Here is an 18,496-nt window from a genome sequence, read left to right as displayed (position 1 = left end):
TACTGTGTTCCTCTCATTTATTTTTTTAGCTGTTTGAGAATTTGGTTAAGAAGTTATATGACTTAAATTATTCTTTGAAGATAACTCAGATTTTAACTTCCACCATTCCCCACTCCCTTTAGTTTCCCACTCTCAACTATTAATCAAATCCTATTTTTTCTACCTTGAAAAATGACTATCTTATCCCTCCTTTCAGTAGCCATGTCTTCTTTACAACTGGTCTGAACTCCTGGAGCAGCTTCCTGATACCCATCCCTTCCTCAAGCCTTCTCACCCATCAGCTTGTAATCTACAAAGGTGAGACTTCTCAGGATGGCATCATTCTCCAGTTAGATATTCTCCAGTTTGGCATCCTTCAGCGGATCCCCATCACTTTTATAGTTAAAGGCTAAACTTTTTAGCATGAAATTCATGGGCTTTTAATGGTCAGACCTCTGTCATCCATTCCAGTCTCATCTGTCATGCCTATGATTCTTAACCATTCCAGCTGTCTTATAGTGGCTTCAATTCACCTACCTTCCCCTCCCTGCTGTGGCTCATACGGTTGTCTCTGGCTACACTTTCCTCTTCTTTACACAGATAAATCCTACGGGTCCTTTGTCAGTCAACCCATCTCACCTCCTTCAGGAAGCCTCTTTGAACCCATGTGACTGAGGGATACGCATGTTTCTCTGCTCCCACAATATCGCATGCTACCTCAGATTAGAAGTCCTCTACTGCTGCACTGGAATGTCTTTTTCCTCCTAAGTGTGACCCTAGGTCCTAGCATAGTACTTGATACTTAGGTGCTCAGTGAGTATTTGTTCAATGAAAAATTTGTCAGTCAACTTTTTCATCATTGCTTTAATTCCAAGACATATCATTGATCTAAAAATTTATTCAATAAAATAAAAAATAAGCTTAATGTTGTCCATGCTTGAAAGACTATAATTTTATGAACATTAGCATATGAAAAATGCATACATTTTAGAGTCTATAATTATGGTAATCACTGTTCTTCTGGTGGCATTCTATTTTATCTTTTCACCATAAAAACTGGGGAATGACCTTAAAGACCATTCTTAACAGCCGTACTTCTTCATTTAACAAAGTCTTCATAATTTGGAGTGAAATGTCATTCATTTGGAGGTCAAATGACAAAACTATATCTCTTTTATGATTTTTGGATACATTAGATGAAGCAATAACTTCTTGAAAGGTAATGGTCACAGGATTAAAGCCTTGAGGGCTCATCATATGAAATCCTTCCTTTTACAGATGAGGAAGCTATGCTCTGAAGTGGGGAGTCACATTAGTTTCAAAGGCCCGTGGAGTGAGTTAGTAGAACTGGAACCAGAATGCAGGCTTGTCTGGTTTATTAATGATGAGATTTGAAGAATTACAAATTTATTTTTTAGCATCAGATGTTCTGATGTTGTCTTAAGCATGGAGGCACAAAAATAATTGAATTCGGTAGGCACTCAGCCCTATGGGAGTCCATGCAATGAAGAAGAGTGGATGATGGTATGGCATTGGGGGCACCCAAAGTCCTCCACAGTCTGGCTTCAAATAACATTCCTAATATTATTTCCTCCCACCCTCCCATATGAGGCTTAAAATTTGGCCATTCCAACTCCTTGCTGTTCCTTCATCACACCCATGTTTACTGCCTCTGTGCCTTTGCTCCTGCCCTTCTTGCTGGTTCATATGCCCTTCCCTTTATTTCCACACATCCAAATCCTATCTGACATTTAAGACGTTAAGACTCTGAAAGAGCAATTCCTCTGCAAAGATTTCCTGAATGCTCTCCCTCCGGTGGTAACTTCTTCCTCCCTTGAATCCCATGCGACGTTTCTTTACTCTCTTGTAGCACTTCTTCATTTAGCCTTGTATTAGAGCTATTTCATACCTCTCCAGATAGCCTTCATGATTTTTAGCAGATCTTGCCACAAGTTATTTATTATGTAATTTCATGAAATGACTGTAGAGTCAGCAAAGAAGCAGAGAAAGAGAAAGCACCAGACAGGAGGAGACCCAAGCAAGGGCAGGTCTTTGGAAGTGAAGGGGAGAGAATTTAAGAAGAGGATAGTCAATAGTTTCAAATCTCTGAGAGAAACTAGAATTCTTTCTTTTTTGCTCTGCGTCTCCACTTTTTTGTTGTCTCTGTTACCCTGCTACACTATTTAACCTGTCTTCCTCAGTCTTGCATAAAACTGCTTTCTCAAGAAGAGCGATGAAAAACTTTGCTTCTTGTGTACCTCCTCAGCCTAATGTAGACAAAGAAAATGTCTCTAAGGTGAGGGGTTCAAACAAATTTCCATCTAATTTATAGGGTGAGGTTTAAAGTAAGTTGATTTAAATTACTATTGGGAGGACTATTCTCTCCTACAATATAATGTGTTATTAATAGCCACCACTTATATACTCATACCCATATACCACTTATACTCATAGCAGGCATGGTGCTATGCTTTTTTATATATCATTTCATTTATTGCTTACAATGAGCTTATCTGCTTGGCGCTGTTACCAACCTCATCATAGAGATGAGAGAATTATGTTCTGACAGGCTAGACAACAGATAAACAAGGGAAAAAACACATACAGTTTTCAAAAGTCACACAAATAGTAAAGGATGGTCCTGGGATGTGAATTGAGATTTGTCTAGTTACAAATACCATTTTCTAAACACTCTGTTCTACCATTGCCTAATATGTGATACAAGAATGCAGTGGTTATCATGTCATAGATTGTTTAAGTTGTATTTAGAGGATACGTAGTATTTATTTTAAAGGAATAATTGATTACTCTTCAACCTTTACACTTTTGGACAGAGCTGAGAGTTGAATGAGCTGAATTCTTTGCACACATCAATGCTGGGACCATGTGGTCGGTTTGGCTTAGTAACAGCCATCTGAATATACTACTTTTAGGCAGGAAAACCACAGCGACTGAGGGACACAAGTCTCAAGCTTGAGGATTAAAGATAAGAATAGCTATGATGCTTGATGGTGTTGGAACAAATTAGGTCCTATAGGGTAGAGGTGTGTGTGTGTTTTACATTTAAAGAAAACTGGGCTCTAGGCTAGACTCTAGAAGCTACAGCAGAAGTTCTCGAACTTCCTCAGTTCACAGCGCCCTTAAGTGTCAGAGTAATTTTTTCATGGTGCCTCTGGGCCAATAGAAATACCTAAAAGTTCTGTTTATTAAGTAGTTAGCACCAAAGAATTTAGTAAGTATTGTGTTCTAACAACTTAACAGACATTTGAAAAAAATGGAACACAAATTAAAAAAAATTTTTATTTCATTGTTAATAACTACAGTTATTTACTGTTGGCATATGTGTGCCTTTGGGCCATGGAACAACATCTCAAAACTTTGAGTCACAGTGGACACCACAATCCTCATTTCCTGGTTCACATTGATTTTCACATGACTCTCGCTTTCTCTCATAAAAACCACGAAAACCCCAGTTTCAAAAAGATATGATTCCATCAAAAGGAATGTAGCACAATCTGATGTTAAAATTGGAAACTACCTCACACTAGTACTTCCTGAGGTGTCTGACTGATGGTGAGTACCACTGTGTTTGCCTTAAAAATTTGAAATATCCTGTTGCACTCCTGTGAATTCACTGAAGGACCCTAGAGCACCTTGGCACCCATTCTGGGAATTTTAGCTCTAGAATAATCTGGAAATTCTTTAATAGTGAAACCTTTACAATCTAGGGTCTCTTGTGAGTTATTTATGAAAGTATCTGTAAAAGTTGCTTAGAGGTGATATCTCGAATGCTAAGTAGTTCAAAAAGCTTTTGGGGCCGGCTCCGTAGCCAAGTGGTTAAGTTTGTGTGCTCCGCTGCCTGCGGCCCAGGGTTCGGATCCTGGGCATGGACATGGCACAGCTCATCAGGCCACATTGAGGCAGCGTCCCACATCCCACAACTAGAACGACCTGCAACTAAGATATACAACTATGTACTCGGGGGGTTTGGGAAATAAAGCAGAAAAAAAAGAAAAAAAGATTGGCAACAGTTGTTAGCCCAGATGCCAATCCTTAAAAAAAAAAAAAAAAAAGGAAGATTGGCAACAGTTGTTAGCCTAGGTGCCAATCTTTAAAAAAAACAAAAAGCTTTTTATTGGATGCATTTGAGCTTACAACTTAGGGGAGGTATTTTTAGATTGTTTGTTAGGTTTTTGTTTAGGTTGTAGTTAGTTTAATTAAAAACATGAGATGTTGATCCTTCTATCTTGATTCACGCCAACCTCTTTTCTGTGACTTGCTTTCATTCCCGCTCTCCATCCAATATTGGACATTGCATTACTATATGATCGTGTTTCTATCCAAGTGAGTTACTTCATTTAAACTGAGTAGTATTGGACCCTAGCCAAAATAAATTATGACAAAGTTTCCTGGGATACTCATTTTCACACACACACAGCCTTAAATTTAAATATATACTCAGAACTTAATGAGAATATTTTTGAATTTAATTAAAAAATAGATCACTATAATCTATCCACCCTTCCTTTCTATAATGCTATGGTTTATGGACACCTAAGAAACCAATTGTCACTTTTTATGTCATCTTATCCTCTTGTACACTTTAGCTTAATTCCATGCACTGCATCTAGGTTTGCCCTCTTCGAACAGAGGTAAGATTTTCCTATAAGAGATGACAACCAGTAGTAAGATGAAATGAGAACCATCATTTATAGGGGAACTAAAGAAATTGCAGAAAGAGCTTTGGTGGTTCTGAATTGTACACAGATTTTTTTCCTGGGTGGATCTTAAGAATGAGCAGGAGTTTAATAGGCATAGAAAGTAAATGAGTTGGATCCAAGATCTTGCTTTATTCACTCCACTCCTCTCTCTGCTGGTGTTCCCTCTCACATATAAGAAATCAATATTAATTTTTATTTCATTATGTAAAGAGTATTTGTAATACCAGTTCCATTCTATTTTGCAAGTCCATTGTGAGCATAGACTAAGAGCCTCTGAGACATAAAGTGGAGACATAAAGGGGTAATAATTGAATAATTCAACAGTGGGCTCAAGGAGTCTATGGTGTAATTGGGGACATAGACTACAGATGTTTGCAGCACATAAAAAGCAGTACAAGGCAGAGCCTGATTAAATGGGCGAGAAAGTGAAACAGTCAGAGCTGTGTGACAAAGAGGAGGAGAGAGTTGGGTATGCAGCCAAGTAATCAGAGAAAGCTCCAAGAAGGTAGGGTTTGGTACAGCCTTGAAGAATAGGCAGGATTTAGTTGGGTGGAGAATAAGGGAAAGGGTACCTTCCAGCGGGAGTGGGAGTGCCATGGAGTGAGTGTGAATGAAGCAAGAAGCAGAACTTAGAGCCAAGCAAGGCATAATTTTGGGCAGGACCTTGATCTCAGTCTGAGGACTAGCCTTTAACTTGTAGATCAAGGTGTGCAACCTTGAAAAGTCCATAGGGGCCCAGAGGGTAAAATAAATGAATTCTTTTCTCTACCTGGCAAACACTGGTTCATCTTTCAAGGGCCTTTCTGAAAAAATCTGTTCCTAATTCTGGACTACCCAAGCGGCTGCTCCCTGTTTCCCTTGGGAATGGGAACAAAGCTCCCCATAATCTTGGCTCTCATTTTGTTTTTCCACAAAGTTCCACACACAGCTAGATGGATGTAACAAAGAAACAAACATGGGATCCTAGGTAACCATTTATCGGAGAATTACAACAAGAAAAATGGATCAATAACAATTCCTTTTAAAGTAAAATCATATAAATTTCATTGAACTATAAATATTTTGTTAGAGTTGTTTTACAAAATTGATACTGATACACAAATTTAAATTTAAGGTAGTGTTTTTGGGGTATATAACAATGTGAAATGAATAGCATATCAGCAAATTTTTTTTCTCCAAAATTGGGTCTTTGATACTGGTCAGTTCAAGTGAACTAATTCCTAAACATTATTAATGTGATGTAGAACCTATATTTCTCAATGTTCTGGGTTTTCAAGACATTCTGATATCTGTCTTATTAGAGATCTTCTAATTTATAACTGTTTGGAAATAGTTCAAATAGCTTTAAATTTTGTGAGGGTCATATAACATGTCAGCCACCCAACCTCCCTTTTTTTGGCACCTGCTGTAGAAAGTAGTGGATCCTTCAAAGTGTTTAATTAGGGAAATAATAGGGTCAACACAGAGCTTTTGGAGGAGGTGGATCTGGTAGAGGTGTACAGAAATTAAATTATAAGTTAAATCTTCAGTCCTGACCACTCCCTGGAAATTCAGCCTCATATACACAACTGCCTATTCAACATAACTGCCTAACAGACATCGCAAACTTAACACATCAGAATCCCAATCTGCTTCCGCAAAACCTGTACCTTCAAAAGTCTTCTCCATCTCCGCTAATGGCAACTCCATACCTTCAATTTTTTAAGCTAGAAGTTCAGGAGTCATGCTTGAATCATCTCATACTCTACATCTTGTCTGTCATCTCTGTCTGCAGATATATCCAGAAAACAACCAAACTTTACCATCTTCCCCCTATCACTTTGGTCCAAATCATTACCTCTTGCCTCGATTATTGTCTCCCTACTTCCAGCCTTGATGCCTGTAGGTCATTCCTCAATGCAGCAGCCATAGTTATCCATTTACTCCTGTCAGTTCATGTTTCTCATCTGCCCACAATCCTTCAGTGCTTTCCTCTCTCATCTAGAATGAAAGGCAGCATCCATATAATGGCCTGAAACTGTCTACAATCTGGGCCTACTACTCTTCCCTTTGTGTGGTCCTCTCTAGCCAACACAGTCTCCTTGCCGTTCTCTAAACACTTGCCAGATACATTTGTGTCTCGGAATCTTTGTACTTGCTGTTCCTTCTGTCAAAAACTCTCTTCTAAATATCCGTTTGGCTTGCTCTTTTACCTCTTTTTGGTCTTTGCTCAAGTGATACCTTCTCTGCGGCCCTTCACTGTCCATCCTACTTAACTTTGCCTCAGCCCCACATACCTTTTTCTCCTTTCCCGCTTTATTTTTCCCCCTAGCTCTTCACCAGCTAGTGTAGTATTATGTGGATCTTACCAACTTTTATCTCTTTCCACTAGAATGTAAGATTCATGAAGACAAGGATTTTTAATTTTTTTCTTCTAGTTGCCAGAACAGTGCTTGGAAAATAATAGGTATCCAACATTTTGTACTAAATGAATAAATGAGTTGAGACAAGATGAGACAATCCTAACTAGACTGACTTCAGTGGGAGTAGAAAGAAAGTGATGAATGCAAGAGACATGACAGAGGATAGCCTCAAGTATCCACTGAGTGGGGGTAAAGAATTAGGGGTTATTCCTTCACTGAGCAAGGAGAGCTTCTTGAACATTCACTGGATACAGAGGGCAGTGCTTGTCTTGGTGCCTGCAGAAGCTTGGTTCATGCAAGGGGAAACTTGTAATTTTGTAGGAAAAATTACACAAAGTTGACTTCAGGATATAGACCTTGATATCTTGGACAAAGGGTGATTAATTGACACGTTTCTGTCACTGGTTTGGTGGGGCAACGCAGGGAAGAGAGAAGATGAAAGAGTTTTAGAACCATTGCCAGAGGGTCAGATGGGCTCTTAAAAATTGGAGAAAATCTTGCTGGACTCTAATCCTAGTCTATGGGTTTCCCTGAGCCTTTGAAACTAGCTTAAGCCATTATAAGTTCAGTGTCCATTTGACCATCACAGTAATTGGATGGTTTTTTTTTTTCTAGATTCTTGTGCAAGGTCCGTATATACTTTTGATTTTATCTTCTGGCTTTTCATACTATTACTCCCCAGAAATAAAGAGCATACCTTGGTGGTAATTTTAGCTCTACTGATTGTTACAAGACTCCAAAAATGTATGTTATTTGGCATACAGTGAATTGAGTCCAAGGGATTATTTCTTAAGAAGATGAGAATGATTTCGAAAACATAACATTCCAGTCTGAAACTTATGCAACAGTATGCATATAACCCTGTTAGAATAATGTTAATTTTCTCCATCAATGAACATCTATTGATTATTTACTGGAAATGAGAGTAGAATATAGAGTAAGTGCATTAGCATGCAGCACTGATTCATGAATACTGACGATGTTGTATTCTAGAGGAAGAAAGAACCTTAATATCAGCTTATTTCTACCACAGCATCTTGCACTCTTACTGGACCCCCAAAGTGGAGAAGTAGGCCTTGGATTTACACATGAAAACATGACCAACTTCCTCTCCTGGTTTTTACAATGCCACGGTGGGGACTGAAGCATGAACATAAAGCATGATAAACGTGAATGGTGTCGGAAAGAGAAAATGCTGTGGGGTCGTGAAAAAGGGAGTCATCGGTTCCAACTGGCAGGACAAGGAAGGTTGCACAAATGTAATGACATTGCAGGGCACAATTATAGGATACTTAGGATTTCATGGAACAGAGTGGGTGGAGAGATGGGGAGAGCATTCAGGCTTTGGGATGCAAAAGAAATGTAAAAAGGCAAGAATATCCAGGGAGTAATGCAGGGTGTGTTTTCGGAAAAACAAGTAGTCCCGGGTGACTGGGCCGTGGAGCACTTTGAAGGAAGTGATAGAAGAATTTGGAAAAGTGCTTGGAGCCAAGGACTCCTCATGTGTAGCGTTAATAAAGGTGTCTGATTTTTACGCATCTAAGAGTCATTAAAGGGCTAGCACAGCAGAGCATAAGGGTAATATTTACATTTTGAAAGTGAATTCTGAGAGAAATAGAGTTTTAAGAATTCACCTAGGGAATGCTTATAAAACAGATTCCTGGGTCCCACACAAAACCAATTCAGCAAGAATCTCTGAGGAATGTGGCCCAGGAATGGGTATTCTATAAATGCTTCTTTTTTTCCCCCAGCTTTATTGAGATATAACTGATGTATAGCTTTGTGTAAATTTAAGATGTAGAACATGATGGTTTGATATACTTATATATTGTGAAATGATCACTGCAATAGAGTTAACACCTCCACGACCACACTCAATTACCCTTTTTTTTTATGTGTGGTGAGAACACTTAAGATCTACTCTCTTAGCAACTTTCTAGTATATAATAGAGTTGTGTTAACTATAGTCCCCGTGCTGTACATTAGGTCCCCAGGACTTATTCATCTTTTAACTGGAAGTTTGTACCCTTTGACCAACATCTCCCTATTTTCCTCATTCCCAGCTCCTGGCAACCACCATCCTTCTCTCTGTTTCTGTGAGTTCGGCTTTTTTTAGATGCCACATATAAGTGAAGTCATGCAGTTTTTTTCTTTCTCTGTCTGACTTAGTTCACTTAACATTATGCTCTCATAGCATTTGCCCATGTTGTCACAAAAGGCAGAATTTACTTCTTTTTTTATGGTTGAATAATATTCATTGTGTGTGTATATATATATATATATGTATACACCACATTTTCTTTACCCATTCATTCACTGATGGAGACTTAGTTTGATTCCTTGTCTTGGCTATTATGAATAATGCTCTAGTGAACATAGGTGTACAGATAGCTCTTCATAGTAGTGATTTGATTTCCTTCGGATAGATAACCATCAAGTGATTTCTTATGCTGCCGGAAGGACAACTGTCTAAGACCTGTGTTTATATTTATATTATTTTAAGGCAGAGTGGGAGTGATGAGAACTGAGATGCTGAGAGCCCCCGTTAGGGAAATGTCAGGAGTCCAGGTGAGGAGCAATGAGGGCCTGAACTGGAGCAGTGGCAATGCTGATGGAGGGGAGGGAACAGAGTCAAGAGCCGCTTCTGAAATACAAGTGTTGGTAGGATGTTGGAGACCCTTTGGATATATGAGTGAGGAAGGAGTTGGAAGACGACTTGAAGGTACCCCTCTGGGTGGCAGTGTTGATGGTAATGCTGTAAACCAGAGAGGGGAATGCAGGAGTAGGAGGTGGAGAACTAGATGCCTGCACATCGGGTAGGTTGATTACAGGGGGTTGCCAGAGGCAATAATGTATTTAGTTCAGGGTATGCAATCCAGTTTCTTTATTTTACCAATGAGGAAACTGAAGCTTAGAATGGTAAGGCTCTCTGAGGTCACAGAGCTAGTTGGTTAATAGAAAACCCTACACACGCTTCCTCTTGTTTTTGTGCCTGTCTACAAGATTCATTGTTTGGTTATGCCCACTGGGAGCATTTATATAGTACTAATTACCAAGTGAAAATATCATTAAATTCACATTATGGCTGTGATGCTTGTGTACATTTTTAGCTAAGTCTGTGCCACTCAATGGACCATTTCAGGCAGTTGGGACAGAGGGCCAAGTGTTGATTTAATGGTAATATCATAGAGTGAGAAGGCATGAAAGCAGGAAGAGGTCTTAGAGATCAGTCAGAACAACTTCATTTTACAGATAAGAAAACTGAATCTCAGAGAGAGAAATACGTTTGTCTAAGGCTGCACTGGTAACCAGTGATTATAATTAAAACCAATGTCTTCTGACCCTTCAATTTAATGCCTTCTTCAGTGAGGTCATCCAGATTTTTCCTGCAGCCATTGTATTAACTTTTGTGATTCAGTTGATTGCTTTATCGTTTAACACCCCTCTATGCTGGTAGCTGAAGCATGAGCCACGTCTACAGGGTTATGGAGCGTGTTTTGAGAATAAAAGAAGCAGGGACCTACATGGTGATTTGGATCATTTTCAGTCATGCATCTATTATGACACTTCTTAGTTTAGAAGTTCCTCAAGGGCAAAAAACTATGTATTTACAGCATAAAGCACAGAGCCTGGATCATATTAGCTATTCAATAAATGTGTGTTGAAAGAGCAATCTAACCTCGAGGGTGATTTTTGAACTATGGTCTTTGATTTTTTTTAAAGTAAATTGCCTATGAGAAATTCATCAGGTCCCTGCTTTGCCCACATGTAGGCACTCACTAAAATCACATGGTTCTCATTCTTTTAATAAGAACCGGTGGAGAGGACTGTCAGCTGACAAAGAAAGGATAAAATGTGAGTGCTAGAAATGCCTTGATCTGAATGTGACCTCTTGCTGGAACGCCAAAAATACAAACTTTCCAAGTCTGCTGGCCCAGTGACCTCAATATACAAAGGTCTTTTCTTTCTAGAAACACACTTTTTTCTCCTTGTTTCTGATCTCACAGAGATACCCTCACAAACTCAAACACACACATATTTTCCTTTTTAAATTCCCAAGAAGGTGTTAAGGCTATATATTGCTTTTCTACACAGTCTTAAAAATGACCCCTTGCCATGTATTTGAAATGTAAAATCTTTCTTCTTGAGGGCTGCCTTACTCTACTATGAAAACTTCTGGACAAGCAGATTATTGAATAACTCATGACTTTGCCCTTCATCTGATTAGTTCCCTGAAAGCCATCATAAGACATCCTTACAAAGCCTGGGGGCCTTCAGAGTCCTGAATGATCACAGAGGGCTTTTTTCCCCATCCTCTTGAAATGTCATGGGCACCCTGAGCCTCAAGGGAGGTCACTGTTTGTATCACGAACTGAAAAAAAAAGGAAATATTTAAAATTCATTTGGGAGAAGTGAAAGTTTATCTGTGGGTTGTGTGTCATATGCAGAGTATTAGATCCCAGTTCTTTTATTGACTGGATGACTGTGGGAAGTTTAAAGAAAAATGCCTCTACGGTATAAGCCATGTAAGAGATGGTTTAGGATCATCATGTGCTGACCCTCACAAAATGCTCTTTCCGGTGATACGTGTTTGAGCACACAGGCTCACACACAGGACGGGAACCCTTGATCTTCATCCGTTTCCACCAAGTGCTTATGGATCATTTCCGCTTACAATCCGCAATGCTAATACCAATGTGAACATAACAACCTGCAAAAGAGTTTGGTAACTTAAATGAAAGCTCACCATCACAAAACCTTGAGACCAAAGTTAAGTGTAAAGTGTTCTTAGGGTTATGTTGACCTATATATCCTTAGATACACGCCAGTTTCAGCATTTTATTCTTTTCAAGATAAGTTGCCTTATTAAATACACACTTCACTTTGTTTTAATTTGTATAACTTAAGAAGACTATGAACATAAATAAATTCTCAAGTCAGAATAAAAAGCCTTTGTCTGGGAACACACTTCTGGAGTTTTTGTTTCAGAAAATATAAGCCCAGTCTTCAGAGGCTACTGTCTTTAGCAACTACTAGTGGACAATTACAACCAATAGGATTTTGTTCATTTTTGTTAATCAGCTGAAATACCTGTAATTTTTGGTCATAAACTCTGGTCTGGAACTTTGATTTCACTACCTATTATTGTCTTTCATAATTTTTAACATGCTGGAAAGAGGGAGGGAAAACTCAAGTATCAACTAGTTCTGAGGTACTGTGCTGGCTGCTTTACATATGTGAATTCATTCCATCCACATGACAACCCTGTGTGGTACATATTATTATTGCCATTTTGCAGATGAGAAAGGCTGAACTTAGAGTGTTTAAGACTCTTGCCAATATTCACTTAGAAAATTAAGAATCAGAGCAAAACTTATTTTAGCTGACCGGTCTAAATAAGACCAATCCTTTTGTTGACTGATTGATTGATTGACTTCTTTATCAGAGGACTTTCCTCATCCAAAAGATTGTAGATTATTTAAGGATAGAGGCCATCTAGTTTACTGTTGTATTCCTAGCATGTAGCCCAGAGGCTGGCATTGACACATAAATATCTGTTATCTCTTAGTTGAGTGGACACTCCTGGTACATAAACCTGGAGGAGAGAGAGCACAAGACTGTGGTTTAGTAGTTGAGAGTATTCAGTGTTGGTAAATGACTATGGGCTCTGGATTCAAAAAGCTCAGATTTGAATTCCAACTTTCCAAGCTTACTGTCTGTATAATTTGAACAAGTTACTTAGCCTTTCTAAGCCTCAGTTGTCTCACCTTAAAATGAGGATGGTAATTGTTCTTTCATGATCACTTATGTGATTTGCATTTCTGATGGTTAGTAACCAGACAATAAATGCTAGCTAATTCTGTTACCCTTAATTGGAGTCAACTATGGATGCCTTTTTAGCATACTACATAATTTAATTATTATCTTTATCTTTATAATCTATCATCTCACTAAAATGTAAGCTCCAAAATGGGAGGAATTTTCGTGTTTTAATCATTGTATCTCAAGTATTCGGAACAGTGTTGTCTAATAGAACATTCTTTGATAATGAAAATATTCCATATTAGGGTTGTTTAATACTATAACCACTAGCTACATGTATTTATTGAACACTTGAAATGTAGCTAGCTAGTGTGACAGAGGAACTGAATTTTAAATTTTATTTAGTTTTAATTAATTTAAACTTAAGTAGCCATATGCAGCTAGTGGGATACTGTATTAACATAGTTCTAGAACATTACATGGTACACAGAAGTTTCAATAAATACCTGTTAAATGAATGAATCTCCTTTGGACTCAAAGATTAAGACCGAAGCTGCACGATTGTGTATTTAGCTCATTCTTTAAAGGTAAGCAATGAAGCACTTTACTGAGTGATCTGCTTGTCCTGGAGGCCTCATGAGCTTCCAATAGATGATTCAGTTTAATTGTAATAAGTTTTTGATTTCTATTTCTTTTTGGTGATAGGTCAAGAAAGATTTGGAAACATGACAAGGGTCTATTACCGAGAAGCTATGGGTGCATTTATTGTCTTCGATGTCACCAGGCCAGCTACATTTGAAGCAGTGACAAAGTGGAAAAATGATTTGGACTCAAAGTTAAGTCTCCCTAATGGCAAGCCAATTTCAGTGGTTTTGTTGGCCAACAAATGTGACCAGGGGAAGGATGTGCTCATGAACAATGGCCTCAAGATGGACCAATTCTGCAAGGAGCATGGTTTCGTAGGATGGTTTGAAACATCAGCAAAGGTAATGTGACCTTAAAGGATAAACCTATTACAGGCAAGGTTCACAAAGAAAATGGCCTATAGTCATGATCATCATCATAATAATATGTTTGTCTATTGACTTATAGTCCCCAAACTGCTTTAAGCTCTTTCTCATCTCAAGGGGATGAGTGAGCAGGGCAGGAATTATTATCCACAGTTTAAGATGATTGTGGCTAAGGGAGCAAAGCAACTTGCACATAGAGATGTTGATAAAAGTTAATAACTATGTTCATTTATTGAGTGCTTATTATGTGTCAGGTGTGTTTTACATACATTTTCTCATTTAGTCCTTGCAACAACCCTATTAGGTAAGTATGATTTTAGAATAAATGAAAGAAATGGGCCTAACATTCAGTGCGTTATTCATGTATTAATTAATTTATTCCATTAACATTTAATATGTTCTTCTGTGTATCAGGAATTGTGCTTTGCCCTAGAAATGAAAAGATGGCAAGAACACAGAACTAGCACATTGGGAATATTGCAATAGTGAGGTGAGAGAGTAGGTGGCAAGTGTGAATGTGAAGAATATAGTGTAGCTCACTCTCCTGGGTGGCAGAGGAGTTAGCAGGATGTGGGGGCAGAGTCAGGGCTGGAAGATAAAGAATCTGATGTGACATGATGAAGATCTTATACTTCTCATTATGCTTCACACTGCTATCTTTGTCAGGTGCACAGTTTTTGCTCTACTCCCTTTGTTTTTGTTTATATTTTGGTATCTAAGTGTCAGAAAGAAAAAAAAATTTCATAGTAAGTTTTGAAAATTAAGAGAACAGCATAAATAAAAATAAATGTTTTGCTGTATCTTTCTATTTTCTGTGTACATATATATTTTTACATTATTAGTATTGCATTCTATATAGTTTTATATCATGATTTTTTCATTTTATTTACTTGTCGGACACACATATTAAATATTTGTGGAGCACAGGCACTGTGCTAGTTGAGATTCAGCTGTGAATAAGATAGGCATTGTCTCTGTACGTGCAAAATTCACACTTAGGCCTTTTTGTGAACATTTGCACACATCATTAGAGAATGGCTTGAAAATATAACTTGAATGGACATCATTTAAATAGGCTGAGGAGGAGCCTCTGACCAGTTTTGCATTGGAGAGTGGAAGGGTCAGATTTGCCCTGGGGACTAGGGAAAGATAGACTGGAGGCAGGTAAGGCTGAAGACAGAGTGGCATGGTAGTTATCTCATTCCTACAGGAAAACGACAAGGCCTGGAGCTAAGGTAAGGGCTTTAGAGGTTGGAAAAAAAAATTGATTTGAGAATGTCACTAAAGTGCGAGCACCAGCAGGATTAAGTAACTGCTTGGACTGGAAGAGGATGGAGAGGGAAAAGAGGGTGGCGTTGTCACTTTCTTTGTCGTAGTTGTGATGTTCCGTTATTTTAGCCGTTTCATGGAGAGTCTCAACACCAACCTTCTCTTCATACTGTCTCATAGTTGGCTTTATGTTTAGAAGTTGCTACTTCTCAGTACCTTGTCTTCCTTCTTGGGGCCCCAGTGTACTAGAATGCTTTTCTTCTTTCTTTTTAAAATCCTTTGTTTCACCTGTTAGGATTCTTCATTTGCTTCAGGGCACGGTATCTATCATTTTCTACTTCCTAGCTGTCATGGAACCTTTTTGGTTTGTTTGTTTGAAGAATTTATTGTTGTAAAGAGAGACAGGTAGAGCAAAGCTCACAGGCATGATTAAATTACAGAGATTTAAGAAATTCTACGTGTTTTATAGTCTGATTCTTTGATGTTTGTCTGGCTTTTTAAAAAATTTCAAAATGTGAGTGAATTCATGTATTCTTCTATTCCTTAGCCCCACACTCAATTTCACTCCACAACTCTTGCATATTCCTTCAAATTCCTTTCTTTCAAAAGAGTCACTCTCTAGCCCAGAAGCTTCCAGGCACAGGAGTAAAAGAGTAGGGTTTTGGAAAACTTTTCTCAATTACTACTTTGCATCTGAAGAACAAACTAGATTGAATGACTCCTATCTATATAGGGAGGAGTCTTCCATCATTTATTCATTCATTCAAGAAATGTTATGTACCAGGCACTGGAAATACAGACATTTACAAAACAGATAGAATCCTGACCTCATGGATAATAATAACAACAAAACATAAGTAAAATCTATAGGGTGTTGAATGGTGAAAAAGTACTAGCAGGAAGAAAAAGAGAAAGAAAGGAAGAGGGCTATGAGTCTGTGGGGAGGGTTGAAATTGATTGTGGGACAAAGAACCTTCTGGACATTTTCTTTCATCTCTCTCTGCCATTCCTAGCTCAACCATTGCAGTGTCACACTCTGCTTAAGGGCATGACATTCATTAACTTAAGGCCTGGCTGACCCACCAGACTCAGATACTGGATTTCTAATCCTCTAAATCCCTGCAAGTGTAAACTTTGAAGAGAAGCTTTGTACAGAGAGAGAGGGAAGGGAATTACACAAGCTAAAGGGCGCTGAACTGCTAATATAATCAAGAGGGTACAAGGCCTCATTCTAAAAGGCAGAACCTCCATTGAATGTCTCTCTTCCCTCCAAACATACTGCTGTTGAAATGGCCCTTTTGAATGTCTTAATAATGAAAATGGCTTCCCGGTGCCAGGTTAGTTTTCAGAGCCAACACCTAGAAGCTCAGGGACAATACTGCAGCATTGACAAGCCAGAGTGTCAAACTGCTCAAAAAGTTTTTTTTAAAGATCCCTGATAAAGCTCTGCTTACTTTCTGAGGATAAGCTTACAGCAAAACCGAGGCCCACATCAAACCGTCTGCCTGAAGCTAAGATGGCACACAACTCGGAGACAGCTACTGATTCATTCTTTGATTACATGTGGGATCATGGAACATTCCCATAGAGATGTTTCTCTTAGGGAGTGAATCTACTTATAGTTAGAGTCCTCTTGAGTGGCGTCATCAGTGGTCTCCTGATAAACATCTGCTTTCCTTTTTTTACATCTGGAAACTTCTAACGAGCCAAAGGCCGTGACCTCTGTCTTTGTCCTCATGGCCACATCCTGCAGAAATTCTGAGGGTGTTACCATCAGCTTGGCCGTCTCTGAAGTGGAAACTAGCAGGATGATAGAGGAGTTTGTCATGGAGACCAGACTCCATCTTGCTGCTGACCCTGATGCTGAGGGAAATTTACCCTCTGGTTCTTCAGTCTTCCGGAGTAACTTGCTGTGAGAGTTTTCATGCCTTGTGCTGTTGCTGGCACAATCATGGTAGCCTCTGGCAGTGACTAAAGAGACAAAATATAAAAACTAAGTGTATACAGGTATCTCTGATTTTTCACATCATCTCTTCAAATATTAAAACCAAAGGAAAGAAAAGAAAAACAGTCTCTCTTAGGTCAAGTTTTCTTTGGTTTTCAACCTCTGCATTCTTTCCCTTTCTCACCATGTTTACTTGAATTCTACCTGTGGATTCACCAGGGCCAGGTAATGTATAATTGGGGTGATCACATGGCCCAGTTCCGGGGACATTCCTGGTTTATGCCTACTGTTCTAGCATAATTATTCATAACACCCCCACTCCTGGTTTGTAATTTAAATTTACGTGGTCACCCTTTTGATCAGGAGCTCTAATACATCTCACTGTCCACATCATACCTTAGCTCCAGTAATGGCTATTTCACGCGTTCTTGTACCCAAATCCAGTCTTTCTAATATGCTTTGGTAGACTTGTGTCTTTGAAATGAGAGCCCTGGCCCATCCTTGTTAGTGCATCCCAAAAGTTGGGAATCCTGTCTTCTGAGCCCAGCTTAGTGGCTGACAGGGCCCTGTTCCTGCTGACCCTCTTACCGGGTGCATTCTTGGTGCCCATTACCTGCATCTCCACCAGTTGCTCCTTTTGGATTCACTCTCTGACCACATCCACCCAACGTCTGGGTTTGTTGTGAGCAACAAGTGACATAACGTATGTGAGGTCTCCAGATCTGTTATGTCTGATCACACACTCACACACACACCCCCTCCCCCACACCATCCTTATTATCTATTCTCACAGACCATCCGCTGGGCTGGGTTTCACCATCTGTACCTGGCTCTGATGCCCACAGCACCTGCACTCGGTGGGAGGGTCTGTTTCTGTATCTCAGCACTTTCCAAGCTGCTCCATCCTGCTCTTGTAATGCAATGGTTCATGTGTGGCTGTGTTCAGAAACAGGACACCAGGAAAATGCCCATGTAGATGGGAAAAAATGGAGCGAGGAATATCTATCCAATGGTGGTGGTGACAGGAACGAAAGTCCCAGAAAGAACTCCAGTGCCCCTTGCTCCTGCTCCCTCCACCTCATGTCCTACTCCTGGCAGATTTCCTTGACTGTTTCTATCCTATTTATAGTGACTTTTTAGGCCCACCCTCTCTCTCAGAATGTTCTAAGATCAATGGGTACCCTGGGAAGAAGCTTTCGTACATTATACTCTACTCAATTTTAGTCTCTTCCCTGAAGCTAAAGAGAAAAATGTTGATACGGGTCCTGCTGAGAGAAGGAACATACCTGATAGTGTTCTCTCGAAGAAGTGATTCGTTTTCTAGGAGGAGGAGTAGCTGTTTCGCAGTGTAGTGTAACATCTTTCATGTGTTTTGGCTTTCCAGCAACTGTTAAACCCATTTGCTAT

The 18,496-nt window shown here is 39.2% G+C and overlaps 1 protein-coding gene across 1 annotated transcript in view; it reads left to right on the top strand.

Annotated features, from left to right (window-relative positions):
- RAB38 (RAB38, member RAS oncogene family) overlaps positions 1-18,496 on the top strand; it is a 57,184-nt gene that overhangs the window by 7,949 nt on the left and 30,739 nt on the right. Inside the window, exon 2 of the mRNA XM_046638459.1 lies at positions 13,571-13,851. Coding sequence (XP_046494415.1) covers positions 13,571-13,851 — 281 coding nt within the window. The remainder of the gene's footprint in view (positions 1-13,570; positions 13,852-18,496) is intronic.

Source organism: Equus quagga, chromosome 14 (genome assembly GCF_021613505.1).
Source record: "Equus quagga isolate Etosha38 chromosome 14, UCLA_HA_Equagga_1.0, whole genome shotgun sequence".
NCBI classification, from domain to species: domain Eukaryota; kingdom Metazoa; phylum Chordata; class Mammalia; order Perissodactyla; family Equidae; genus Equus; species Equus quagga.
Note: the sequence above shows the minus strand (reverse complement) of the source record. Positions and strands in the feature narration are given on the sequence as shown.